Here is a 26446-nt window from a genome sequence, read left to right on the forward strand (position 1 = left end):
CTAAGACCTATCTACAGTATAGGTACCTGTGGATGATCCTAAGAGACCAAGTCTGAAGAGACAGTCCCCAGGCAGAGTAGGCCTTATATTTATACCTCTGTGGTGGAACCTGCTAGAACATCTTGCTTACTCAGCCTAGTCAGGTGATCAGGTCATATGACCAAGGATGAGGTCATATGAGGTCATGCACAGCCATGCACAGCAGGTCACCTGACCATCCAATCCTTCCAGCAGGGTTCCAGCACATGCCAAGGTATACCAGCTATTTCCATGTCATAAAGGCTTAGTCATGTCTCTTGACCAAGCAATGAGCTGGTGCCCTGACGATGAGTTTCCTGTCTTTACTATTAACCATGCCAAAGTTTAGAACAGTGATTTTAAATCTGTAGCAATTAGAATCAATACAATTGGAAGTGTTTGCTACAGTAGACTCTATTCTGTGGTGCTTGCTGATAAGAGGGGAGGAGACATCAACTGCTGCATCTGTCTTACTCCTCCCTGTGCTATCTCCTAACCAAATAACAAATGCAAGTCCTCCATTGAGTTGGGAAGAGACGAAGTTGAGTGTGAGTCCTCCCAACTGTTGAGTTAGGAAGAGACAAGGTCGAAGGCCGAAGTCCTTGTGGCAAACCCACCATTCAGTTGAGTTGGGGAGAGACTGGCCTGGGAGTGTGAAGAGCCCTCGCATATGTTGAGTTGGGGAGAGACTGGCAGATGGTCAGCTCTCGCAACTATTGCTGGGAAGAGACAAGGCCTACTACAGGGAGAGTGATAGGGCTGTTGTTGGAACAAACTGTTCTAAGACAATATTGTTAGCCAGAATGACATGTTTGGTCAATGAATGGTCAACATCTCACTGGAGAATTGAGAGCATAGTATAGTAATCCTGATTCTTGCAGATAGCAGATGGTCAGGCATAGGATAAGATTAAGAACAGAGAACCAGTGGTGAACCCTACTGGTCAGGTGAATGGCTATCTGCGGATATTCCCCTGACCCTTAAGACATATGGAATTCACCAGGGGCTGTGGTGGCCGTGTATGGTGTCGGTGGCTCCCTCCGTATGGACCAAGCCTCTCGCTGGAGAAGTGGGGAGAAGTGGCCAACTTATGTGGTGTTATGTGCATTTCACAGTCGGGTCAGAAGGCGGGCGAAGGCCATAGACAATGGGCGAAAGGGGTACTGGGGTATCGTACGACGTTGTGCTTCCAGAAAACAAGACACCGATGCTTCTACACCGTGATCTCGGATGAGGAATACCCTGGAATCCTTTGTATTCGGCTGATGCCAAAGATAAGCTTGATGACTGGATCGTAAGACGATGTTAAAGAGGTTGTCATATTGTGCACATCCTATGAAGAAGCTGGGCGAAACAGCCCGAGGGACGTCCGAAACATGTACCGATGATGATACAACTTGGGAGATTGAATTACGTGATACTCCCGTCATGGCCCGATTGCTTAGCTTTGACATATTAAATAAGAACGCAGTGAACCAAGTTTCCAAATAAACTCACTTGCACCCTGTATAAGTCGTTATTCCATTTATTGCCGAGGTACCGTGCTCTGTCCTTTGAATTCGGTGTGTTTCCGAGGAATAGACGATGCGCCGAGGGGCACAGAAATGTCGGTCGATCGGAAGCTGGGCCGAAGCTGGATTTGGGTTTCAACTGAGTGCATGGGCCCTGCAGGGGCGCAGTTTTAACAATTGCGCGATTAGCGAAGCACTGAGGGCGACTGTGCTAACTCAGTGGATAGTCTAACATTGAGAGATCAAGGGGGATGAGGGCAGAAATTCGGGGCGGACCTGGGGGCATCGGGCGTATCAATCTACCAATCGAAGCGATGGAGAATGCAGTGTCGTAAGCTATGGTAAACCCTACAATTGAGTTTATACATTAGCAAGCTTCATGGGCGTAAGAAGCAGAAAGCGGGATTACCCATCAAATGTATGTGCAGAGAAGTTTAACTTGCTCGGCGATGCAAGTGAATCTGGTCTGTATATAGGACAAGATACTCGCTTCTTTCTCGTCCAAGGAGAGTAACAAGGGTTTGGATAGTTTGGGACTGGAATGGAAGATTTAAACTAAAAGCTCCGGTCTGAAAGAGGGAGTTGAATGAAGATATCAAAACAATAACCTGGACAGCGGGGACTTCTGTTGCGGGTCGGACTGCTTTGCTTCTTTACTCCCATCTGATGCGTGAGAACGAGGGATGGAAACAGGAGGACAGGAGAGCAACAGAGGCCGTGCGCGAACGAGGGTCCAGAGAAGCGAGGAAGAAGGGATAGGTACGGAAGCAACCGGAATGAGAAACGCTTTGGGTCGGGGGGTTATTGACCCATTAAACGGGGGCGGGGACACAGCATGTGAAACTGGGTCTGGGAGGGATGTCCCTTCTTGGAAGCGGAGACCTTTTTGCATTCAGCGGGTGGGTCTCAGGAACAAGGTCTGGCCTGTGCCGGTCCGCGCTCTTATCATTCCCCAGTACATCGCCCGCGCGGCCCCTGTTTCCCCCTCCCTTCCCCCTTGCCCCTTCATCGTCTAGTATTCGCCGTCGTTAGACAGCGTCTAGCTCGCTTTTCTCCTTCTTCCCCCCCTTTTCCCCTCTCCTCGCCAGCCCCCCGCCAGAAAGGATACCGCTTGAAGTGCGTACTATTGTACTGTCGACCACCAGCTACCAGGAGAGTTGAGGCGGAACGAAGGACATCGTTTCATGGATGTCTTAGTGATCAATTTTCACTCTCATCCCCTCCTCTCCTGGAGTTGACACTCGACGATGAGCTGAATGTATGCTGACTATATGCGCAGATCTCGCGACCCTTCTCTGTGCAATTCTCTCAAACCGTTTTATCCGCCATTCCCTCAAAGCCTTTTCCCCACACAAACACTCTTTAACTCGATTTCCTCTTGCTTCTGTCTTCGGTGTCCGCTGCCTTTCGCGCGTAACCGTTCAGCTGCAATACCTATCCTCATATCCATACCTACCAACACCTCATTCCGTCAATCCCCGGTACTTCTGTAGCTCATTCGCTTCCCAGATTTACCTTTCCTACAAACCCTAGGCATCGTTCTGCGTACTCCAACGAGCAACGGCCTCATCCATCCAGTGTTTCTCAACGTCTTCACACTCTCACCACCACACAACACACAAACGCATCTGTAACTCCAATATCAAAACCATACATGCACTCTCCTTACTCAAAAATGTCGACCATCAAACAATCTCCCAATGGATCGCCGGTTCCCAGGCTCTCTGAGGGTGCGCAGGGTCTCGCCCCTCTTCAGACCGACACCGCTTCCGACCATTTCTCTAATCCACCCAGCGCTGTTCCCTCCAGTGCTGTGACCGAGAGCGGCCTCGACTCCGCCATTGGTCCCATGCGCCGCAAGCCGAGCCGTCGCGCCAACACCGCCGAGAGGCGTGCGACCCACAATGCTGTCGAGAGGCAGCGGCGTGAAACCCTCAACGGGCGCTTCCTCGACCTTGCCGCCATGCTCCCCAATCTGCAATCGGTCCGTCGCCCATCGAAATCAGCCATCGTCAACAGCTCGATCGCCCTGATTCACCAGCAGCGCAGGGCGCGCGGTGTTGCAGCTCGCGAGCTGCGCCTCCTCAAGTCCGAGTCCGACATCCTCCGCCGTGAAGTCAACGAATGGCGTGAACGCGCTCGCATGCCGCCCGTTGAGGAGCCAATCCGCTCTCAAGACTTCCACATCCTCATGACCGTTGAAGAGGTGGAGGAGAATGAGGAGGAGCGTGCTGCGTACGCTGCGATGAATGCCGTGGACGAGGCTGATGAGGACGAATACGGTGATGGCCCGGATGAGCTCTCTGACCGCCCCACTTCGGGTGGTCGTGGTGCCGGTCAAGGCCTGCAGTACAACCATAACATGAATCATGGTATGGGCATGGCAATGGGCATGATGCCTATCGGTATGGGCAACATGGGCATGCAGATGCCCCCGCAGCGCGGTTATGCTGCCCCACCTCCACCGTCACACCCATCCCATCAGTATGGTGCCTCTCAACAGCAGGTGGGCCTGGATTTTTCCAGCGCCCCTACCATGTTCGACAGTGGTCAGACTAAGGCCGCTGCTTGGACCCAGCAACAGCAACAGCAATTGCAGCAACAACAGCAACAGCAACAACAGATGATCAACATGATGCAAAATCAGAACCAGCAGATGCAGAGCCAGCAATGGCCCCAGGCTCAGCTCGCTCAACCGGTTACCTCGCTTTCGATGTTCACACCCCCTGGCAGCTCGCACGGTTCTTCGGTTCCCGCGGTTACCACACCGCCTGCGTCGGACCCGCTCGTGCAGCAGGCCCAGGAGGCGTTTCTGGCCAACTATCAGCGTAATGCACAGGTCCTCTTTCCTGGGCCAGGCACCTCCATCTCCGCCCTCTCAGGAATTGGATACCAGGCGCCCACCACGCAGGCCATAACGCCACCATCGAGCATGCACGATGGTGATGCCGGTGTATGCGTATCTGCTCCCATGGTTACCGACGGCATGAACAGCGTTCACTCAAGTCCCTCTGGCAGCATCCGCTCCAATTCTGCCAGCGTGCACTCCAACCGAGCCAGCCCAGAAGCCAACTTTTCGCTCAGTCCCCCGATTCCCGTGACGGCCGCATTCATGAATTCCGGCATGACCAACCCGACAGTGCCTTTTGTCTCTTCGCACAGCCGCCGTACCTCTTCCGGTGGGCTCGCAGTCCCTCAACCTGCACCTGCGATTGGCACGACTGTTGGCATGCCGTGGCTCACGTCAAATATGAACATGGGCGTGACTGTCGGAAGTGGCTACGCTTCGAGTGGACTCAGTCTTTTCGCGTAAATGTCAAGAAATAGACATTATTTCCGACACCCGCACCAACCGCTCAGCCGTTCTTCTCATCATGATCATCTGCTCAATCCACTTTGCTGTCTCTATCACCACTGAACTCTATGCGTGCTCTTTGCTCCGCTATCGCTTCGTCTTTCACCGTGTCTCGAATCGTTACGCTTTGTCTCAAGCTGCCTGCTGCGCCACTCCTTTCTACACTGTTACCGCGATACATGTACCGCCCGTCTGCTGTAGGGGTCCCATACTTCCACCATCCCGCCGTCCACCCATCTACCACCCAGCCCTGCTGGTCCGTTCACGTTCGATCTCACCGTCTGCCGTGATCTTACGCCCATCTCACCGACCTTCCCATCACCGCCTGCATGCAGCACCATTTTTCATCTGCCCCTTTTCCCTTGGGGGCCTTCCGCTCATTGATTGAAGCCTAAACCTCTGTCGTTACTCGACCCCTTCTTTCCTTCTCGTCCCTGGTCGTCTTTCTCTGAGTATCTCGTATGGTTGATTTGTTAGGAACTCGTCTCTTAGTCGTACCTGCGTCCGAGAGCGTGCGTCACGTGTGTGAGCACGCCGCGGATCATGTACGTAGAGGTTGTGTTTGTTGGTCGTCACTGTGTACATCAGAGAGATGTTGTTGATGTGAGACGTTGGGGTCCGGCTCCGAAGTAGTGATAATGTTGTATGACTACGATAATTCACCGTCGTGCGAGCTGAACCGTTTCTCACTTCTTCAACGCAAACCTTGTTTTTGCAGAACTTGAGGATAGACACACGAGGCTGCTCTTTACAGATACACATCCATTCAAAGTTGCAGGACATAATGCAATTCAACTGCAGAACACTCAGGAGTCAAAACTACCTAAAGAGGTCGGTGTGTCTACATATCTCCTATTTTCAGGGGCTCACGTGACGTTAGGGGTTATGAGCAAGGCAAGCTCTCAATGACACCTTCATCGAAGTATAAAGCTGTCACACATCATTAATACCTCACTCAGACGGGCACTTTCGTTCGCAAGTACTGCTCTGAGGCGGGTCATGCCGAAGGCGACGAAACCTCAGTTTTATGCTGTCCGGCGTGGCCAAGTGCCAGGGGTTTATCGAACATGGTGCGTCCACTTGCCTTATTGTACAACGTCAATTTGATCAAGATCAAGGAGAGAGACCGAAACCCAGGTCAAAGGATATTCTGGCGCTGTTTATAAGGGCTTCATGACCCGTGCAGAGGCCGAAGCTTTTGTACAAAGCAACCTTGTTCCTGCGTCAACAGCTACCTCGACATCCAAGAACAATCCCTACACTCGCCCTCCCACGCCTAGGGGACCAGTTGCTGGCGTTCCCACCAAAGTACGAGCTCCGATTGAAACAGGAATAGAGAAGAATGGGGAGGATGGACTAGAGGTGGTGGTAGATGGAAAGGTGTGGAAGGTCGTCTACACCGACGGAGCTTGTTCGGGCAATGGACGTGCAGGAGCCACCGGCGGCATTGGTGTGTACTGGGGACCGGGAATGAAGTACGCATATGTCACTTTCTTTTCTTCCCAATGGAAACCAATCCCGATCCAGAAACATCTCTGAACGCCTTCCCGGAGCACAGACGAATAACCGTGCTGAGTTGATTGTGAGCACAACACAACACACACACCATACTTGATTCTCATGCACAATCAGGCTCTTGTGCGCGCTCTAGAAACTGATCCCGATCCTGCCGCACCGTTGATTCTGAAGACTGACTCCAGCTACTCTATCCAATGTGGGTTTTCGTCAATTACGCAGAACACCGCGTGACAGGTCACAGGTATGCGTGACTGGCTTCCCAAATGGAGAAAAAACGGATTCCAAACCTCCAAAGGACCCGTGAAGAACAAGGAGTTACTCCTATACCTCTCGTATCTTATGGAAGAACGCCCGGGTCACATACGACTCCAGCACGTACGGGGGCATGCCGGTGTAGAGGGTAATGAGATAGCCGACAGGCTTGCTGTTGCCGGGGCAGGGCTACCTGACGTCGAAGAGAGGGATTGGGCGATAACAAAGGAGGAGGCAGAAGAGGAACTAAGTCAGGAACATGTTGACTTTGAGGTGCGTCAGAGGTCTTCGTCAATAGCACGGGCTTCTGAGCCGTGTGCATAGGTGCCGCCTGAGTTTGTGCTATCCGAAGCAGAACTCGCACAGATGGAGCAAACGCAACAATTCGATTGAGGGATATGTTCAACGGAATGGTGGGCTTTTCTCCAAAACAGACTGTTAAAGAGTGGAGAGCCTTCTCCAGACGGGACGCATGTATCACCACAAGCTGGAGATTAGCGGCTGGCGCTCTTCAAGTACAACTCATATAGATACCTACTCCACGCTGTTGTAGTGAGATCACACAACGTCTGGTTGAGGGCAAGAGACTAGACCTGCATATACGAGGCCGGAATCAAACAATGGAGACAAAAAATCAATATGTAAATGCGTTGCCTGGGAATCGAACCCAGCTCTCCAGCTTGGAAGGCTGGAATACTACCGATGTACTAACAACGCTTTCCGATGCTTGTACCTTCTCAGGATTATATCACAAATATGGTGCGATCCCCACCAAATTCACCATGATGATAATGAGTTCACTATGGGGTGCCACCATATGCTGTTGTCCCATCATCCTAGTCCACAAATTCTGCCCAAGCCTCATCCACGGCAAGTGGAAACCCAGAATGTGCACCTTCGAATCTGGAGCCGCATAAGACTGTTTCTTGCAACAACCTTGCTTGGTACGATGTTTTCGTGGGGTCGTGTGGGCTGCTGATTATATCAGCTGTCCACAGGCGTCGTACAATGCCTGATTCCTTCCCGGCAAAGGATATGTAGTCAAGCTTTGGTCCACGAGGCCAGATGTGTTCCACGATTCCGGCTTCCCACGCGATGCTGCGCAATTTCCATTGATCTTGATCGTCACCTGATGGATCGTAGCCCGGTGTTGTTTGGAGTAGGCCAAGCGCGCGCAGCGTTGGTACCGAATTCAGGAGCTGATTGATAACATCTTCGAGAAGCTGTTTGGCGTTCAGCTTCAGGATACAATAGTGTTGCCACTTCAGCGCCTACCTCGGGCGGATGATTGAGGGGGCTATGGTTCATATTGACGACTTCCAGGCTTTCCAATGGCAGCTGAGTGAGTTTCGTAGCAGCGAGCAGATATAATCGAGTGCTCCATGAATGTCCGGCAAAATCGAGAATGCGTAGCGTCTTGTTTGATCCACCCCTTTTCAAGGCCTGGCACATATCCTCGAACTGATTGAAACCAAACGCATACACCGCTCCCGGGTAATAGAACAGCTTGACACATTCCAGGGCCGGACATCGAGACAAAAACGCAAGAGAAGATGAGGAGGTATCAAGAGAGAGATATCGAAGCTTGGGGAACGACAGGGATGCGGGAAGGGAGGTCCCATCGGGCAGAAGTCGCAAGGACATATAGGAGGGAACAAGTCGTAGCTCCTGCAACGAAGGCAAGCAGCTTAGCAGCCTGTATGCTAGACTCACGTCTAGACCTATCCATCGCAGCCGTCTGCCAACAAAAGTCAGAGCAATACAGCGTACATAGGCTCGAAACCCTACTTGATGCGACTGCGAACGTCAAGAGGAGCTGTCTGAACGCGGAATGCGCATGCACAGATCTGCTCGACCCTATCAAAATGCAAAGCTTCAGTCCACTGGGCACTTGGGGATGTGTCCACAGGATCAAATATGTTTTCGAAGCTTCCAAGTCGTAGGTTTTGCCCAAGATATGGGAGACATGCAAGCCGACACGGGCGACAAACCTGGGAGAAGGCACACAGGGCGGGAGGAGAATCATCGCATATAAGAAGTGTGTGAGATTCCCTCAGCATACCCCACTCAAAGGGCACGTCAAGAGGTGTTCGTGAAAGGATAGCTGCAATTTCCAGGAGAATATCATGAGGCAGCGTTGAAAGACGAGGTGGAGCTTCTACATTTGCTGGCTTTCTTGAAGCCGTGAAAGACTTGTTTCTGGAGTTCCTTTGTTGAGAATCCATTTTACATTTGGATTTCCGATTCACACTCACAACCCCAATATTCCTTTCAGCTTTGGCAAACAGACTGCCATTTGTCGCTTCAGATCCGCTTTGTTCGGTCGTGTCAGGTACGGGGAAGCAACAGGGCTTTTTCTGGCTCATTAATCCAAACGGTTAACCCTCCCGGAATCAAATGGACCCCCTCAAGTTCGATTTTTTAACTGCACCTTTTCCGTTGTGCTAGTCAATGCTCCACCACCTCATCAAGGTGCCCTTCGCTCTAATATTACTATTGTCCGCCCTTTTGCATGTAGGCTTGATCATCTATGGCGACTGGCATGATGCACATTCGCCACTGAAGTACACTGACATCGACTATCACGTCTTCAGTGATGCTGCCCGATTCGTGCTGCACCCGGAAAAGAGTGGGTTTGCAGGAGGTTGGCTAGCTGAGCGGTTTGGGTTGCAGTTGGGCGAGTGAGTCAAAACTCATCATAATTCTGATAATTGCTCACCCCTCGGCAGTCCTTACTGTCGTTCAACCTACCGCTATACTCCGTTGCTGGCGCTGATCCTCACACCCAACACCTTAATGCATCCCGCGTGGGGCAAAGCAGTCTTTTCGCTATCAAACATCATGATCAGCCTGCAACTACGCAGTCTATTGCCATTAGGGACCAGCATGAACTTCGTCACAATTCTATGGGCACTGAATCCGTTCCCCCTGAACATATCTACGAGAGGCTCGTCCGAAGCTCTCATAGGACTGGCTGTGATATCATCCCTGTATTTTCTTCAGCCCGGTACTCTTGTTTTCAGTGCAATCATGCTTGGTATTGCAACACACCTCAAGATATATCCATTCGTGTATGGCGTTGCTGTCCTTTCGTGGTTGGCCCGCGGGAAGGGATGGAGAGGATGGATATCCCCTCCTGCACTTCTCTTTGCCCTTACTAGTGCAGGGACATTCTTCGCTCTGGGAGCAGTAATGTACTCCATGTAAGTCTAATTCACGTGTCCCTTATGCTTGTTGATTCATTGCACCAGATGGGGATATCCTTTTCTGGAGCAAACCTATTTATACCACTTAACCCGGAAAGATCACCGGCATAATTTCTCCCCCTTTTTCTATCTCGTATATCTGACACATGGCTCGTCAAACTCGAGGATATCATCTCTGGTCAGCTTCGTGCCACAGCTCGCCCTGACGCTCGGCCTCGGGGTAAAATTCGGCCAACGCAACTTACCGGGTGCTTGGGCAGCTCAAACAGCCGCATTCGTGCTTCTCAACAAAGTGTGCACTTCTCAGGTATTTATCCCAGCTTGCTTGTGTCCGGCAGTGTCTGACCTCTCAAAGTACTTCATGTGGTACCTTTGGTTTTTGCCACTTGTGATACCACGATTACGTGTTAGTCGGCTGGAGGGCATGGGTCTGTTGGCATTGTGGATAGGTTCCCAGGTACTCCCTCGCCTCCCTCATTCGATGTCACATTAATAAACCGCCTAGGCTGTCTGGCTTGCTATTGCCTTCCAGCTTGAGTTTCAAGGTCAAAGCGTTTACTTCTCTCTATGGATGGCGTGCATCGGGTTTGTCATCTCGAACGCCGCCATCCTTGGGCGCCTTATCATGACATATGACTGGGACGAAGCTGTTCCTGTCGTGAAAACTGAATGATATCCGAAGTTGACTTAGACTGGTCAGTGCGGCGGAGCCCACAGTTTCTACCCTGCTAGAGGAAGCCGGCTCGATTCAAAACTCCATCGGGCGCGCAAACGCAAGCGACCCTCACTACGGTTTATGAACTCCACTCGCTACAAAGCCTAGAGACAAGGTGCCCTGGCGGCCGTCGTCTCTACACTTGCGAATGTGGTATATCAACATACTATGTGACATCCTCGGTCCACGCTCTGCTTTCCTGGTCCCGTGGACAGCCGAGCACTAAGCTGTGGAAACATCATGTAAAGACAGGCTATGTATCGAGATGTAGCTCGTTTCAATCAAATGCAATTGATTATCGCAGTTGGGTCCCTCCCCCTCCCTGTGAATCAGGGATGCATACTCGGAGCAGTAGAAGACTTCTAGGTTTCTGCACGGATACGGCAAGTGTCCCGATTTGGAGCGGATCACCTGCGATTGTAATTCACCTCCTTAGAGCCTCAATGAGGCACGTGCTAGCCATGCAGCAGACGAATCCTGTGCCGAAGATGAATAGTGTGGGATTCGGTGTGCTGCTGGCAGAATCACCAGCGAAGGGAACGGGTCATTCAGCATTATAAGCGCCTTCTTATCGGTCGTTATATGAGACGTGTCAGATAACCCAGATCTTCGCACACCACTCTTTCCCCGACCAGACCCCGCAATTATCCTCAAGCAACCCCAAATACTATGTCACTGCCTACACCCGACGAATATGACCGATTTGCGCGTGCTGCACGGTGTATCCTGCAGGCTTATCGCACCTGCCTCGCGCTCAAGATCGTGCACCAGGAGGTTCACAAGTCGAGCACAGACGTCGCTTTGGATATTAAGACACTCGAAGAGGAATTGGCAAAGTATGAGAAGGCGTATGAAGGTGGGCTGCTGGGCTGGACGTGAACTGTGCTAGATCAGTTTACATGTCGGTAGTTGAGGTCAAGAAACTTCTACCGTTTCCGATCAGTGAGCAGGCTCCTCACGACTCCGACGGGGAAATGCCATGTGAGGAGGATCGTGACGAGCAAGACGATCAAGAGATAAACGATGAGCCTCCTATGGAGGTTTCCGATGCTCCCCAGTTGGAACAACAACCCGACGTAGAGAGGGCGGAGAATGGAAGCGCAGAACTCGGCACCGACGACCTTGCTGATTGGGATAAGATCCCAGACGAACGTGCACGAGCTCATATGGCTCAAGTGGACGTGATCGACGACGATAGTATGATGGCCGTCGCTGACATTGACCAAGGTAACGAGCGAATGGATTCCGAAGACGCATCAGTGCACACTCAACAAGAGAACGCCACACCTGGGGGAAGAATGCCAACTTTTGGATCAGTTAAGGAGGTGCAAGTCGTCACCCTTCAGAGCGACCAGAGCCTTGATGATAATGAAGAGAGTGAAGACGCGGAGCCCTCGGAGAGGAAAAGGGTTTCGTTTCAGGAGACATCAGACGGTGATATCCAGTCAGTCATCGAGTTCGAAGAGCACGCACAGGACGACGGCACCCACCGAAGAAGGCGTGTTCAAGATTTAGCTGATGTTCGAAGTCGATGGATGTATATTGAAGAAACCGATGATGCAGAAAACACTACGCCCGAGAAGACTGACGTTCCAGACAGTGCGTTGAATATGCCACAAGAAGAGGACAGGGATGTCATCATCATTGGAAGTGGGCCTTCAGGGGACATGGCCGAGGGGTATGCCATGGACGCACCCCAACTCAGCGTAGCGTCTGGGCCGACAATCAGCTCACCTGCCCCAAGTCCGCCTCCGAGTTCTGCGCCGTCTACAACGCCTCGTACGTGGACAGACACGCATCACGTCAGTGAGGCTTCGAAGTCTCCATGCATCTAACTCTGCAGATTGTTTGTAGTACCGACATTCCACCAGCTGTTGGAAGAAGGAAATGAGAAGGGATAGAAACGAAAGCGACGCGCATTTGATCGCGAGGTACTCGCTGCATGCGCGGAAACCTTGGTGGGGAAGAGGAGTTAATTGGGTCCAATTTTCTCTTCGAGTCAGCTACCGAGTTCATCTATGAGGCATAGTGCTGACAGTTCGTTGTGAAAGCATTCTCATCGGAACAACAAGGGCTGGGCGACATTTTATCACGTCAAAAGATATCTTGTCGACCACGAGATGCGGGATCTCCGAGAGGATGAGGATAATGATCCAAAACGGGATGACATCTGGTGATTTAGGAGAGGATTTCTGTCGAGTGTCATTCTTCTCGACATAATTCATAGGTGTTGTTCCCAGGGGCAAAATCTTCCAGCGCGAAAACTGACCCACGTTGGCAGAAGACGGCAAAAGTACAGACTGGGTTGACAGAATCCTGGAGAGGAAGCCGAATAGTGGAGCGGCCGTTTGCGTTCTTGTAACCATCCAGAAGGGTCACCTCTCCCGTGTCACGGAGGTTGCCCTTCAAATAATGCAGTTCTAGTTGTGCAGAAATGTTACAGAGGAAGAGTTATGCCCACAGCAGATCTCGGGAACCCGGTTGTTGCACGCGCCGTAAATGCCTCCGAGACGCGTCCCAATCAGGCACTTCCATCAACATTCAACATCTTTCTGCGTCGGACGCTCTGTCCTCAACGTCGAGGATGGCGTCCTTCCCCCACATCGACTCTCAAGACGTCCTTCCCTACGCATATGGCACTGCTCCTCATGCACCACATCTACAACCAGACTGGGTCGACTCACAGGTTCCGGTGGCAACACGCGTTGCAGCGCAAGGCCAAGGGAGCTCAGTGCCGTCAGGCTCTGGGGAGGTCAGCACACAGCCGCTGTATCTGCCGCACGAGTTCGATTCTTCCATCCCATCACATTCTTCTCACCAGGATCAATCCACAAGCGGCTCATCCCGGTGGACCGGGAATCACAGTTTCTCTGGAAGCGGCACAGGCACAGGGAGCAGCCTGAGCGTCCCTCGTCCCCGTCGAGGAGCGCATATCGATTATACATCATCCGAATCTGGTGCCAGCTTCAGTTTGGGCGCTACCTCCAATACAGCTGCAGTAGGAGGATGGACCATGGAGACGAATATCAGTACGCACACAGCAGGGAGCGAGCCGCATGATCCACGGCTTTTAAACCGTGCTGGGGGCAGTGCGGACAATGAGGCGGCACAGTCAGAGGGCTCGCTTGCTGGCGCACCGATAGAGGGGGACAACAAAAGCAGCGAGATCAATATCAATCAACCACCAAGCGTGATAGGGGCTCTTGATCCTCATCACGGTCTTATTGGGATGGAGCGTGACACATATTCGCACGCGACTCGTGGCTCAATGTTGAGCGGGGGACTCCTCCCGCCTTTTGAACATACACAAGAACTCGCCTACATAGTCCCTCCTCCTTTTTCACTCTCTACCTCTAACGAACAAGAAGACAGCGCTTTTAACGACCACGACCGCGTCAAACTCCGCGAGCCGCCGCCAGCACCTCGTACAGCACCTAGTACGACAGTTATCCCCTCCTCCGCTACGGGTATCCTCACTCCCGTCAGCGAGCCGCACTCGAACGCCGGAAAGCGCGAATTTGGATCATCCCTCCCTACAGTTGAAGAAAACGTACCGATACCTGACATAGAAGATCCCGCCGCCGAACGCGACCTTCCTATGCAGGCCCCTCGCACCCCTCCAAGCACGAACGAAGTGCCCGAGACTCCTTCTCCTCATCAGCCTTTCACCCCCACCGAACCCAGCGCCGAACTTGGCGATCCTCCACTGCTTGCCTTGCGAACGTCGTATGAACGAGCTGCCAAAGCAAGAGATTATAAGTTCTTACCCAGGAAAGGGGAGAAAGCTCCCAGCCCCGTCCCGCCGAGTAGAGAGAGCAGCTTCGGAGCGTTGAGTCCCAGGACGAGATACTTGGATGAGGCGGGTAAGAGGGAACGGGAACAGGAGCAAGAGGAGAATGTCACCAAGAAGGGAAAGGGGCGAGGAAAGAAGAGAGGAATGACCAAGTCCAATGAGGAATCCTTGGACGCAGGAGAACGAGCAGCACGGAAAGAGGCGAGCAAATCGAAGAAACCTCCTTCGGCTTCTGCTTCGAAAGGGACAAAACCTTCTCCTCCAATCTTTTCTGTTCCCGCCGTCGCCGATCAGCATGAGTCCGAGCATGTTGATAATCATGATGCAAACATTTCCGTAGGTGACGCTGCCTCCCACCACCCCTCAACGACCATGTCTTCCATTGTCCGGCGCTCGTTTCCTCTCCCTCTCCTTCCCCCTCCTTCTGACATTGCCCACCTACCGGAGAGGATGGACGCTGATGTCCTGCGTACTGCGACGACCGACACTGGTCTTGGTATGTTGGGATTGACGGTGGGGAGTGGGCAGAGAGTGCTGGTGGAAACCAGCAGCTCAGCGCCCCTTGTCGAAGAGCCTGAACAGGAACCGGATCGAGAAGAGAGCCATGAACCCGAAGATGCTCCTCAAGACGTTGTAGGCGAAAGCAGCAGGGCTCAACCAGGGGACTCGTTAAGAAAGGTTTCGGCTTCTACGGACAGGGCGACGAGAGATACTCGCTGGTCGAAGAGCAGCAGGGACACTCGAGGGCCAAGTCAAAGCCAACGGCAAAAGCCCAGAGTGGTCTCACACCCTGAAATAGATTCCCTTGATCATGCACCAGGAGAGGAACAGAAAGAAGAGGGAGAAGAAATGCATATTCAAGGCACCCAGGAGCTAGCTTCTCCGAGTGAGGTTCCCGCAGTCACCGCACCCCGGAGGGGAGCAAAGCGCCTGCACACGCCTATTGCAGGAAGCGATGAGGCGCCGGCAAAGCGCTACAAAAATGCGAGGGGAATGGCGACGGAACCGAGAACCCCAAATAAGGCTAACCAGGCGAAGAAGGTATATTCTTCTCGGCGGAATCGTCACGGAGTTGACCCAGAGGAAGAAGAAACCGAGCCAGCACCCCAGACTGAAGGAAAGGAGAAAGCAACCTCGCGTGATGACAGGGAGAGCATTGTATCTGGGCCGCCAAAACTGATGGAGAAGTCTGCCAGCAAGGGGATTAAGCGAAGGGCAGAAAAGGAACCTTCTGATGCAGAATCTGCCGACCCTAAGCGGCGTAGGCGAGCAGTAGCACGAGACGCCAGATCCTCCGAACCAGAAAGCGTGACCTCTCGTTATCCTAGGAGGGGCCAAGTCCATGAGGAAGACGGCATAGGTGCGCCTGGGTCGGCACCTGGGTCAGCAACCACACGCCGGGTCAGGACAACAGCTGCTGCCAGGAAGCCGGTCAAAGGCTCCGCCAAGAAAGCGCATGTTCAAGCAGTTATCCATGAAGACGAAGAGCCTGAAGAGCCCCACCCTCACGGCACAGATCAACTGGAGATCGCTGCTGAGGAACCCACTCCCTCTCCTGTGATCGGAGCTGGTGCGCCTTTCTCACGAGTGTTTGCTGGCTGGTCCGACAAATGCTATTATCCTGCCACTGTCACAAACCGTGTGAGTAGCGGTCGCAAAGCTGGACAGTTTCATCTCGATTTCGACGACGGTGCCATATTAGAAACCGTAGCCGTGAGTTCCCTCCGTGCTGCCGTGTTGAAGGAAGGAGATACGATCGCCATCCTGAAGGACCGTAAATGGCGTGAAGGAACGGTGATGGAAGGTGCATTTGGAACCGTGCAAAAAGATGCGCTCGTCAGGATCAGACTAGACCAAGGTTCCCAAAGTATCGAGCAAGTGGCGATCAAGTCGCTTCGGATACCTCGGAATGCTGTTGCCGATTGGGACGACCGCAAATTGACAAGCGATCAAGTCGTTGTACATGCGATCGTTAAGCGAGAACCCGAGGACAGAAGAAGGAGAGCTAGTACCGCTGGTCCTGGTGGATCAACCTCGGAGAGCCCTGTAGCGTCTCAGCGGCGTCGCGGTCGTCCAATGTCGGCGGTATTTGAAGGACACGCTTTCATCGTCACAGCCAAAGAAGACAAGACGAAAGCAGAACTTGTACGGCAAATCGAACAAGCTTCCGGGCAAGTAGCCGAGGATTTTGGAGATTATTTTGACGTCACCGAGCAGCATATCACTTGGAAAGGTGCTGAACGAGGACTGATAGCCGTATGGTGCATCGCGCGTGAAGTGTCGACCACCCCCAAGTATCTCATGGCACTTGCTCTCGGTGTTCCTTGTCTCGGGTCTAGGTTTATCTCTGATGTGATAGAGAAAAGGACCACAATCGACAAATGGGGTCCTTATCTGCTCTCAGCTGGAAAGTCGGACTATCAAGGGACGGAGTGCTCGCAGAAAGTCGACTGGCGCTGGGTTGAAGACGATGATGCTGGCCGGTCTTTCATGAATGATATCATATCCAGTCCACATATCTGTCGGCCCTTGCAAGGGAAACGACTGTTCTTCCTTGTTTCGAAGAAGGACAACTTCCTCAAGGGTCGCCTGGTCGATGCACTGTGGGCGATGGGTGCGGAGCATGTGGAAAAAACGTCTGCGTTGAGCCTCGATGTGGACTGGAACTCGTATGACTATCTCTACTGGCCAGATGAAGAAACAAGTTTTACCTTACCACGTAACAAGAGGGCGAAGAGGGTAGGGCCGAATTGGATCAAACAATGTCTTATCACGGGACTCTGCGTTCCCATTGAGTGAGGTGGGTTGTAGTTTATTTTGCCTGTTTCACGCTCCGATATCATTGCATCATTGATCATACCGCGCACGTCATGTCGATCACCAACGTCTTGCAATATATCTTGTGGATCTTTTGTAGGTAGTGTACGCGCAGATTGTAGTAATCATAATGCCTTGTTGGAAATCCACGATTGAGATATATTTCATCTGTATCTCATGACACGTCTTATTCATTTGTTCGGGGACCGACTCCCCTATCGTCAGTCAATACCCCATTTCATTCGCACACTGTCATCAGCTTAGCCTCGGTACTTTAATGACTCTTCGATGTTATCGAGATCAATTGATCCCCATCTGGAAGAGCTGTCAAAGAACAAACAAGGAAAAGGTGGAAAGATACACACTCAGGAAATACCATGCGCATCTTCTCTGGGTCAAGAGCCGAATACTTGCTCTTAATGACAGAGGTTAGTGCATCATAAACCAGCTAATCGACTGTTCAGTCCTCGCATACGTTTCTTCAGAGTGTACTTGCTCACCTTGTATGCTCGTGAGCTCAAGTGCAGTCCATCGGTAAACAAGCTATCCCACTCCTCCTGGGGTACCTTCTCAAACAATTCGAACACATCCACGACTGGCAAGCCAAGCTCCTTTCCGATTTCTACGATAGCCTCAGCATACTTCTTGGTGACTTTGATGTCGCGGTCAGGCTTGTCTGCGTTGATGAACCGCGCGAAGCGTTCGGGCTGTACTGGAGGCGGCGTGATGAGGATCTTGGGGGTGCTTGGGGGGAAGAAGCCAAGAATTGCCTTCACTTTCTCCTTATATAACGGAAGAGGAATCTAGTTGGCTCTGAGCGGTTTTCTCCCAAGGTGGTATAAATAACTTTACGTGCTGCCTCGGGTTGAGGACAGGATCGGTCGCATCGTTTGCACCTGGATAGTGACCGTGACATCAAGGAGACTGGACGGGATAAAGATGATACGACTTACCAATGAAGAGCGTTACGAGGGCGACCTCGCTGAAGTCTTTCCTGCTCTTCTCAACTACCATCTGTATACATGCTGAGTGAGTTCCAGCTCTTTTTATAGCAATAGGAACTCTCACCTGTTTGACAATCTCATACAGGAATTTGGCGTTGTACCCTGCTCATTTGTCACACGATCAACTACCTTTCCATTTATAGAAGAGGTGGCGCACCTCCATAACCGCGATTCACCACAGCAAGCTTCCGGATGTAAGATTCTAAGATCTGTTCAGATCTCGAACAGGTGATGTCAGCACACCGTGCTCACCCGCCAGTAGCTGACAGTAGCCCCCTGCCTGTGAGCCTTGCTGTGTGATCGAGTCTCCCAGGAGGAGGATGCTCTTTGTCAGCGGGAGGATGGACATCATTCAGCTGATATCGGCGGTTCAGAGAGTTGAATGGCAAAGAGGGAGAAAGAGAGAAAGAGCTTTAAGCCAGCTGGCAAGTAACGGAGGGTACGGCCCTTATAAACAAGCCGGCATTATTGTCGGCGGCATACTTTAGGTGGAGAGCAATTGAATAGGGAACGGAGCGGCCCCGTAGAGACACACTCCTCCTTCCTGGCTTCATTCTGCCTAATTAAGAGGTGTCCAGAAAACATGTATCAGTCACTATATGGTGAAGGAGATAGGTCGTTTACTCATTAGCTATGTATGCGTTTGTCAATGTTGTACATGATCGGAACAAGAAGCTGCCGTTTTAGGTGCTAATCAAAGAAGTCCAGAAGCAATCAACCATCATCATTCCGCGAAGACCGCGTTCCAGCTCTTCCATTCGCTGTCCCCAACCCCACGAACTTGCACCCTTTCACAATTCTCATATCCACCAAAATACCCCGCCGACCGCCAGGCATCTAGATCACGCTTTTGAAACGGGCCGAACGTCTGGGGACCTTCTACGGAGCCGCCAGCGACGGCGAGATAGTCTGGTGACCAACGATATTCATATTGCGTGTTGTCTAGTGGCGGCGAGGCCTTTCGAGGAGGAGTCTGTGAGGGCGGTACCCAGTTCTGGGAGACGAGTCCAGACCGTCGAACAGAACGTAGGAGCTGCTCGTAGGTGTCGTCGTACACGTCCATATTCCCCAGTTCCATCAGCGTGGAGGCAAGCGCTGTTACTCGCTCGATAGGTGTTGTCTCGACGTGCCCGTTCGTCTGATGATTCCCTTTAGCCACAGAAGGCTCAGTGTCGCCGTCGATATCCATGCTTGCAGCGGCGATCCCAGCGGGCTTCCGCTTCGCTTTGTGCTTTTGCCCTCCAGCTTTCTTCGCCTCTGCGCCTAACCGCTGCAGCGTCTCCATGACCGACTCTCCCCTCCTCATCAGCTGCACTAACTCCAGCTCGTATTCTTCCTTCCCCTTTCGCTGCTGCTCTCTCATCTCCCTTGCTTCTCGTTCTCTCTCTTCTTTTTCCCTCTTTTCATGCGCTTTCCTCGCACGCTTCATATCTCGTTCGCTCGTCCCCTCGAGCCAACGATCATGCATCTCGTGCGGATCTCGAGAGCGTACGAACGTCCCGTCATCCACAAATTTTCCTTCTTCCATTTCTTCCTTCATGTTGAAACCTGTGAGCTCGAAGCCCATGCCCTTTTTGGCACGTCGTTCTGCCTCGTCCTCGTCAACAGGCTCGTCGTCGTCGTCCTCATTGTCGCTTTGCCCCCCTCCAGCCTCTCCAAACTCCTGCCCCTCAATATCTCCCAACTCTAGCACCTTCTCTTTCTTACTCCCTCCACCGTATTCCTCATCGTCATCGTCATCGTCATCCGCCGCCTCGTTCTTCGTTCCCTCCTTCCCGGCAGAGCCAGAAGGAGCGAACATATCATCGTCTTCATCACCCATCTCGTTCGCACCACTCCTACGACTCATTACCACGCATTCTCCATCATCCGTACTATCAGATTCGTATCCGTCTGTGTTGATAGAACGTTTTGCTTGGCGCGCTGAGACTTCGAGTGACGCGTCAACAGTGTCTTCAAAGACGCGGTCTTCGGCCGCTGAGATAGCTTCGTCGTCGAATCGCGCTCGCTTTGGGGGTGGGGACGGTGACGAGAGCTCGCGTTTGCGAGATGAGCGTGGAGGCATGATCGTTGGTTGATGGAGTCGTTGGTAGGAACCTGACAACTAGGAGCAAGCGGCTGTGCAAGCAAAATTCATGTGAAAATTGGAGTCATCTTATGCTCTCTTTTCGACACCTTGAATAAACAATAGATATTGGGCTCCTACTGTTTGCTTCTCTCATACTCTGAGCCCTTTAATACATCGTGAATGATCCAAATCCCATGATTATTATCACGGTCCACGCTTGCCACAGTTTTGTGAGCGGTCTTCGACAGCGCTCCTTTCGAACCAGCCAGTTGAAGAGTGGAATAGTGACAATCAACATCGACCATTGGTGGTGACAGGGCAAATCAAAAGATCACAGGCCAAGTACAATGGCAGAGAGAAGCTATCAGTCCAACGACGGAAGAAGACACCAACACATTGTTTTCATTCAACACAAGATTTCACATATTCCATTCAACTCCCAGTCCCAGCCTCCCGGCTAGTTTTTTGGGTTTCTCACACCCACCTTGCCCGTAGCAACCATCCCGTTAATACAGCTAAGAACGGCCTTCAGGCTGCTCGCAGTGATATCCTCGTCGACCGCGACGCCCCACCCACTTGGACGATCTTTCTCCCCCGGCACAGGCGGACAAACGAGCTCAACATAGCTCGCCGCCCGCACGTCCGTACCTTCGCCAATCGAGTGCTCAGAATACTGGCGCACGCTCAGCTCTGCACTGAGGTAGATGTTGATCGCGCTCAGGAGACTGCTGAGCGGGCCGTTCCCCTCCCCGTTGAGGGATATCTCCCCTATCGGGCTATTCGCTTTACCCGTCAGGGTGCGCCTCATGTTAGGGCCCTGTCCGTAGGCGTAAGTGAGGAGAGTGAATGCCCCCTCGACCTCATACTGATACGCTTCCTTGAACTCCTTTGCGAGCCCTTCGGGTGTCGGGTTCTGCGCAAGCTTCGCGCGCACCAGCTCGGAGAAGGCGATCTGCAGACGGGGTGGGATATCAAGATCAAGAGTGCTCTTGATAGCGTCTGCGACTTGGGCGCCTGTGGTGCTGTTAAACGAGCGTTTAGCGTTGAGCTTTGGGAGATCTTGAGTGCCAATGGTGACGTCCGCAGCGGAGAGGACGGCGCGCAGGCCGGAATAGGTGATGTCGAAGTCTACGCCGACGCCCCAGAAACCCTTGCTGCTGCGGTCGGCTGGGCCCCGCTCGGAGGGGACGAGCTCGACGTAGCTTGCCGCTTGGACAGACGTGCCTTCCCCGATAGCGTGCTCGATGTACTCCCTGATGGAGAGCTTGATACCGAGATGATCGCGCAGAGCGTGGAGGAGTGCTGAGAGTGGCCCGTTCCCTTCTCCAGAGAGGGTCATCAACACTCCGTCAACGCGCAGCTTGGCATCGATCCGGATGTGTCGGTCCACATCCTCCTCAGTATAGTTGTGGCTCCCTATTCCCGTGAGACTCGACACACTGTGCGAGATATCGACCAGCGTGAACGAGCGTAGAGCCAGGCGACCCTCGTACTGCATCCCTCCAAAATGATACGTCCTGCAGAAATTGGAGACGATATCCTCCGTTGTCATCTCCTTCCCCGACTTGTCCGCGACGTCTTGAACGACCTGGTAAAACGCCATCTGCATCTTGCGTGGGAGGTCAAGCTTGAGCGCTTGCTTGACGAGGTAGGCGATACCGCCCTTGCCGCTCTGGGAATTGACGCGGATCACGGCTTCGTACGAACAGCCAATGTCCTGTGGATCGATAGGCAGGTAAGGCATATCCCAGAGCTCCTTGCGCCCCGCTGCCCGGTCTGCGGCGTGCCTCGCCGCTTGCTTCTCGAACCCTTTCTTGATTGCATCTTGGTGCGACCCGGAGAAGGCGGTGAATACCAGTTCTCCGGCATAGGGGTGGCGTGGGTGCACAGGCAGCTCAGTACAGGACATGACGACGTCGATAAGGCCGTACATGTCTGAGAGGTCAAGGTTAGGCCAAACACCCTGCGAGTACTGGTTCAGTGCTAGGATGACGATGTCGACGTTTCCCGTGCGCTCGCCGTTCCCTAGGAGCGTGCCTTCTACCCGATCCGCACCGGCCATCATCGCCAGTTCCGCCGCGGCGATCGCCGTTCCTAGTCCGTGTCAGCACATATCGGGACATAGAGACGCATATACGCACCCCGATCATTATGCGGATGCAGGCTGATGATGACCTTCTCCCTCTCGGAGATGTTCCTGCAAAACCACTCGATCTGGTCTGCGTAATGGTTCGGCGTGGCGATCTCCACCGTCGCAGGAAGGTTGAATATGATCCTTTCCTCTCCCTCTGCTGCCCGTCCCCAGGCACGCTTCACCGCCTCGCACACCTCGAGCGCGAACTCCATCTCCGTCTGGTTGAACGTCTCAGGCGAGTATTCGTACCGGAACTTGGTGCCGTGCTCGGCTGTACAGGCGTCCGTCAGCTGGCGAACGAGCTTCGTGTGGTCTACAGCTAGGGCAAGCGTCTGCTCCTTCGTGTTCCCGAACACGACTTGGCGGAAACACGGAGAGGTAGCGTTGTACATGTGGATAATGCTACGCTTCGCCCCTGCGACGGAGTCGACTGTTCGCTTGATAATGTCTGCACGGGCGGGTGTGAGCACCTGCATGGCGTCAACAGAGTTCTCTGATATTGAGATTAACTGACCTGGATCCACACATCCTCAGGTATCTCTCCCGTCCGCTGGGCCTCGACGACCTGCCTAACAAACTCGAAGTCCGTGTCGCTCGCAGCTGGGAAAGCGACTTCGACCTCCTTAAACCCGCACTTGACTATCTCCTTCAGGAAGCGCCATTTCTGGTCGACAGTCATGGGGTTTACCAGGGCTTGGTTTCCGTCCCTCAGGTCGGTTGAGAGCCAGATCGGGGGTCGAGTAATGGTCTTGGAAGGCCATTGGCGGTCGGGGAGATGGAGGGGGGTGTAGGGAGAGTACTTCTGAGAGGGGATGGGACTTGGGATGTTAGTTTGTTCGGGAGGAGTAGGAGAGGGGCGTACAGCATAGGCATGATGTATGTCTTGTATAGTGTGTGATGCAAGTGAACACGAGGCAAGCAGGGTGAAGTTAGTCAAGTGAGTCAAGTGAGTCGCAGTCCAGTCACTTTAAGTCAACCCCAGTATCTCGAATAAAGCAATGCGCCCGCAGAAGTACAGAGAGAACAAGAAGGTTGAGTGAAGAGTAACAAGAGAGTGACTGACTCGGTCCCTCCGAAGCTGCTCTTGCACGGGCACACTGACTCGCCCTTAGACCCTTGGACTCGGCCGAAAACGGCAATACATGAGAAATTGTACTTCCGTACTTAACTAACCCGCGGATTAATTGCGGATTAATTCACGCGTGGTGTAAGGGAAAGTGGCTGTGCCAGAAGTTATATCTGTGCGTGACTTGGACATGATCATCCTTGTTATAACCATCACACGACACTCTTCCCATACCACCTTTATCACAGAAAACATCTAGAAATAAGGAATGACAACACTCTACGTTAACAGCAAAGACGCACCATTCCCATTCGGCGTGCTCGCCCTCGCTGCCGTCTCTGGCGTCGAATACGTATTCGACGACGAGCAGCGGCATTCCGTCGAGCTCATTTCCCCTATGGGGGAGGTGCGGGGAGTGGAGGAGTCGATCCGAGCCCTGGCAGACCAAGTATCTGCTTGGGGAGAAAAGAGCCCGGTATGCAGATTTTCTTTCCTGTTTAGTTATACCACCTGACGTGAACAGACCGAGGCCTTCCTTGCTCAAGCTGTGGCACTCAGCACGCTTACCGCCTTCGCCGCCGTTACTTCATCCATCGACGCACTAGATGACCGCCTAGCACTTCGTACCTATCTCTCAGGTCACGAGCCTACAGTAGCGGACTACGCGATCTGGGGTGCACTGAAGAGGAACAACGTCGTCGCCGGTGTTCTGAAGCGCGGGGCGCACGTACATCTTGCGCGCTGGATTGCCCATTTGGAGGGATTCGAGCGTGTGCAGAGTGCGCTCGCTGCACTTACTGAGGCACGCTCGAGCAAGAACAAGAGTGCGAAGAAAGCGGCTGCTGCATCTTCTTTCGCTCTCGGCCTGCCAGACGCCGCGGAGGGCAAAGTTGTAACCCGTTTCCCTCCCGAGCCATCAGGATACCTGCATATCGGTCATGCTAAGGCCGCTATGCTGAACCAGTACTTTGCGCAGATGTACAAGGGCCGCCTGATCATACGATTCGATGATACGAACCCGAGCAAGGAGAAAGAAGAGTTTGAGCAGAGCATCATCGAAGACCTCGCCCTGCTCGGAGTGCACGCAGACTTGCTGAGCCATACGAGTGACTGGTTTGCCAAGCTGTACGAGGAGTGTGTCGAGCTCATCAAGCGGGGAAAGGCGTATGCGGACGATACGGAGCAGGAGCAGATGAGGTGCGAGCGGACGGAGCGCCTGCCTTCCAAGAGGAGGGACATGACGCCTGAGGAGACGTTGCAAAAATTTGAGGAGATGAAGACCGGCAGCGTGGAGGGCCAGCGCTGGTGCATTCGCGCCAAGATTTCATATAACGACGATAACGGTGCACTGCGGGATCCTGTTATCTACCGGTGCAACCTCACCCCCCACCACCGGACCGGCAGCCAGTGGAAGGTCTATCCGACATACGACTTCGCTTGCCCGATTGTTGACTGCCTGGAGGGCGTGACCCACGCGCTGAGGACGAACGAGTACCGTGACCGGAACCCGCAGTACCACTGGTTCCTCCAAGCCCTGGGGATGAGGGACGTCCACGTGTGGGACTTCTCGCGCATCGCGTTCATCTACACGTTGTTGAGCAAGAGGAAGCTGCACTGGTTTGTCGACCAAGGGCTTGTTGGAGGGTGGGACGACCCGCGATTCCCTACCGTGCGCGGGATTCGGAGGAGGGGGATGACCGTCGAGGGCTTGAAGCAGTTTATCCTTGCTCAGGGGCCTAGTCAGAGCCAGCTGCTTCTCGAGTGGGACACGATTTGGTCGCTAAACAAGAAAGTCATCGACCCTGTTGCACCGCGCTTCTGGGCGATCATGAAGGATAACGCGGTGAAGGTGACGATAAGGGGCGCGCCAGGGGTTGAGGTGAAAAATGTTCCGAAGCATAAGAAGAACTCTGAGGTGGGGGAGAAGAAGACGGTCTATAGTGGAGAAATATATGTGGAGCAGGAGGATGCGGTCATCTTCGAGGACAATGAGGAGGTGAGTGTTGCTTCGTTTCAGAAAGTGACAAGATACTGATCACCTGAGCAGATTACCCTCATGGACTGGGGCAACGCGATCGTGCGCTCAAAAGAGACCGGACCGAACGGCGTCATCACGCATATCACGATGGATCTGCACTTAGAGGGCGATTTCAAGAAGACCGAGAAGAAGATCACGTGGCTCACCTCTCCGACAGCGGCCCACCCGTTGGTCAACGTCGTACTGAAGGACTACGACTACCTTATTACGAAAAAGAAACTCGAGGAGGAGGACAAAGTGCAGGACTTTGTTACCCCCGTCACGGAGTTCAAGGTCGCTGCCTGGTCGGACGCGAACGTGCTCGATCTCGCTAAAGGGGATATCATCCAGTTCGAGCGGAAGGGGTACTATATTCTCGACAACATCTCCGGCGCTAAGGGCGAGGAGACGCTCGAGTTCATCCATATCCCTGACGGGAAAGCTGCGGGAGTAGCGAGTAAGGCGGAACAGCCCGTGGAGGAAGAGAAGCCTGCGAAGGCGAAGAAGCAGCCTAAGGGAACCCCACCCTGCACAACGGATGCTGCGCGACCCAAAAAGGAGAAGAAAGCGGCGGCCGCCCCGGGGTCAGCGGCTCCCATCGTTGACGGCGCCGCTGGGCCTGTGCCTGGGGCTGGGCAGCCCGACGACTTAAGAACCGTCAAGTCAGATGGGGACATCGGGTTCGACATACAGGTACCGACGGGGATGTTCGCTGTGAAGCCTATATACGGTGAAAAGGCTGTGCCGCTGCAACCGGGCAGCAACATGTTCGAGGTCAAGCCCATATATGAGCATTGAATGGTCGGCGAGAGGCCTCACGGACTTCGTGCCTGACGATGAGATGACCCTGAAAGGTGCAGGGTAGACTTTGTTCCTCAGACCTTGATGATGTAACAATCGATATCATTTCACTCACGGGTTCGTTTTTTGATGATTTCGTGCGTCATTGCCTCTCATTTGGAGGCGATGAAG

General features: G+C 53.0%; 10 protein-coding genes and 1 non-coding gene across 11 annotated transcripts; 6 read left to right on the plus strand and 5 right to left on the minus strand.

The window, feature by feature from the left end:
• Positions 1-2529: 2529 nt before the first annotated feature.
• On the plus strand, positions 2530-5357 carry DACRYDRAFT_92650 (uncharacterized protein). Its single transcript, XM_040777096.1, has 2 exons — positions 2530-2645; positions 2809-5357. The coding sequence occupies exon 2, from the start codon at positions 3184-3186 to the stop codon at positions 4840-4842; it is 1659 nt and encodes a 552-aa protein (XP_040632153.1). The 5' UTR covers positions 2530-2645; positions 2809-3183; the 3' UTR covers positions 4843-5357.
• A 459-nt stretch (positions 5358-5816) lies between these two features.
• On the plus strand, positions 5817-7213 carry DACRYDRAFT_19826 (uncharacterized protein). The gene is made up of 6 exons (XM_040771674.1): positions 5817-5954; positions 6003-6359; positions 6412-6466; positions 6517-6598; positions 6644-6927; positions 6979-7213. Exons 1-6 carry the CDS (start codon positions 5884-5886, stop codon positions 7045-7047), a joined length of 918 nt encoding a protein of 305 aa, XP_040632154.1. The 5' UTR covers positions 5817-5883; the 3' UTR covers positions 7048-7213.
• An 87-nt stretch (positions 7214-7300) lies between these two features.
• On the minus strand, positions 7301-7371 carry DACRYDRAFT_t12. Its single transcript has one exon. It is a non-coding gene; the product is annotated as a tRNA-Gly (tRNA).
• Positions 7372-7490: 119 nt separating this feature from the next.
• On the minus strand, positions 7491-8298 carry DACRYDRAFT_103754 (uncharacterized protein; the record flags this gene model as incomplete). The annotated part of the gene is made up of 2 exons (XM_040767812.1): positions 7491-7877; positions 7930-8298. 2 exons carry the CDS (start codon positions 8296-8298, stop codon positions 7491-7493), a joined length of 756 nt encoding a protein of 251 aa, XP_040632155.1.
• Positions 8299-9105: 807 nt separating this feature from the next.
• On the plus strand, positions 9106-10786 carry DACRYDRAFT_98094 (uncharacterized protein; the record flags this gene model as incomplete). Its single annotated transcript, XM_040777507.1, has 5 exons — positions 9106-9335; positions 9384-9857; positions 9906-10167; positions 10216-10317; positions 10366-10786. 5 exons carry the CDS (start codon positions 9106-9108, stop codon positions 10531-10533), a joined length of 1236 nt encoding a protein of 411 aa, XP_040632156.1. The 3' UTR covers positions 10534-10786.
• A 458-nt stretch (positions 10787-11244) lies between these two features.
• DACRYDRAFT_103756 (uncharacterized protein) lies at positions 11245-12410 on the plus strand (the record flags this gene model as incomplete). The annotated part of the gene is made up of 2 exons (XM_040767813.1): positions 11245-11431; positions 11485-12410. The coding sequence occupies 2 exons, from the start codon at positions 11245-11247 to the stop codon at positions 12408-12410; spliced, it is 1113 nt and encodes a 370-aa protein (XP_040632157.1).
• Positions 12411-13159: 749 nt separating this feature from the next.
• DACRYDRAFT_113429 (uncharacterized protein) lies at positions 13160-17167 on the plus strand (the record flags this gene model as incomplete). The annotated part of the gene is made up of 1 exon (XM_040769629.1): positions 13160-17167. One exon carries the CDS (start codon positions 13160-13162, stop codon positions 17165-17167), a length of 4008 nt encoding a protein of 1335 aa, XP_040632158.1.
• A 318-nt stretch (positions 17168-17485) lies between these two features.
• Positions 17486-18538, minus strand: DACRYDRAFT_13347 (SGNH hydrolase; the record flags this gene model as incomplete). The annotated part of the gene is made up of 8 exons (XM_040770973.1): positions 17486-17509; positions 17562-17633; positions 17686-17988; positions 18038-18081; positions 18139-18199; positions 18254-18291; positions 18347-18391; positions 18442-18538. The coding sequence occupies 8 exons, from the start codon at positions 18536-18538 to the stop codon at positions 17486-17488; spliced, it is 684 nt and encodes a 227-aa protein (XP_040632159.1).
• Positions 18539-18922: 384 nt separating this feature from the next.
• DACRYDRAFT_28794 (uncharacterized protein) lies at positions 18923-20149 on the minus strand (the record flags this gene model as incomplete). The annotated part of the gene is made up of 2 exons (XM_040774305.1): positions 18923-19309; positions 19349-20149. Coding segments are annotated over 2 exons (1188 nt in total), but the record flags the coding sequence as incomplete, so codon positions are not given.
• Positions 20150-20645: 496 nt separating this feature from the next.
• Positions 20646-23264, minus strand: DACRYDRAFT_113432 (2-isopropylmalate synthase; the record flags this gene model as incomplete). The annotated part of the gene is made up of 4 exons (XM_040769630.1): positions 20646-22351; positions 22399-22861; positions 22906-23209; positions 23254-23264. 4 exons carry the CDS (start codon positions 23262-23264, stop codon positions 20715-20717), a joined length of 2415 nt encoding a protein of 804 aa, XP_040632161.1. The 3' UTR covers positions 20646-20714.
• Positions 23265-23725: 461 nt separating this feature from the next.
• DACRYDRAFT_86390 (glutamate-tRNA ligase) lies at positions 23726-26272 on the plus strand (the record flags this gene model as incomplete). Its single annotated transcript, XM_040776773.1, has 3 exons — positions 23726-23932; positions 23981-25453; positions 25505-26272. 3 exons carry the CDS (start codon positions 23726-23728, stop codon positions 26270-26272), a joined length of 2448 nt encoding a protein of 815 aa, XP_040632162.1.
• Positions 26273-26446: the final 174 nt, after the last annotated feature.

The sequence above is a fragment of the Dacryopinax primogenitus genome (assembly GCF_000292625.1).
Source record: "Dacryopinax primogenitus strain DJM-731 SS1 chromosome Unknown DACRYscaffold_2, whole genome shotgun sequence".
Taxonomy (NCBI): domain Eukaryota; kingdom Fungi; phylum Basidiomycota; class Dacrymycetes; order Dacrymycetales; family Dacrymycetaceae; genus Dacryopinax; species Dacryopinax primogenitus.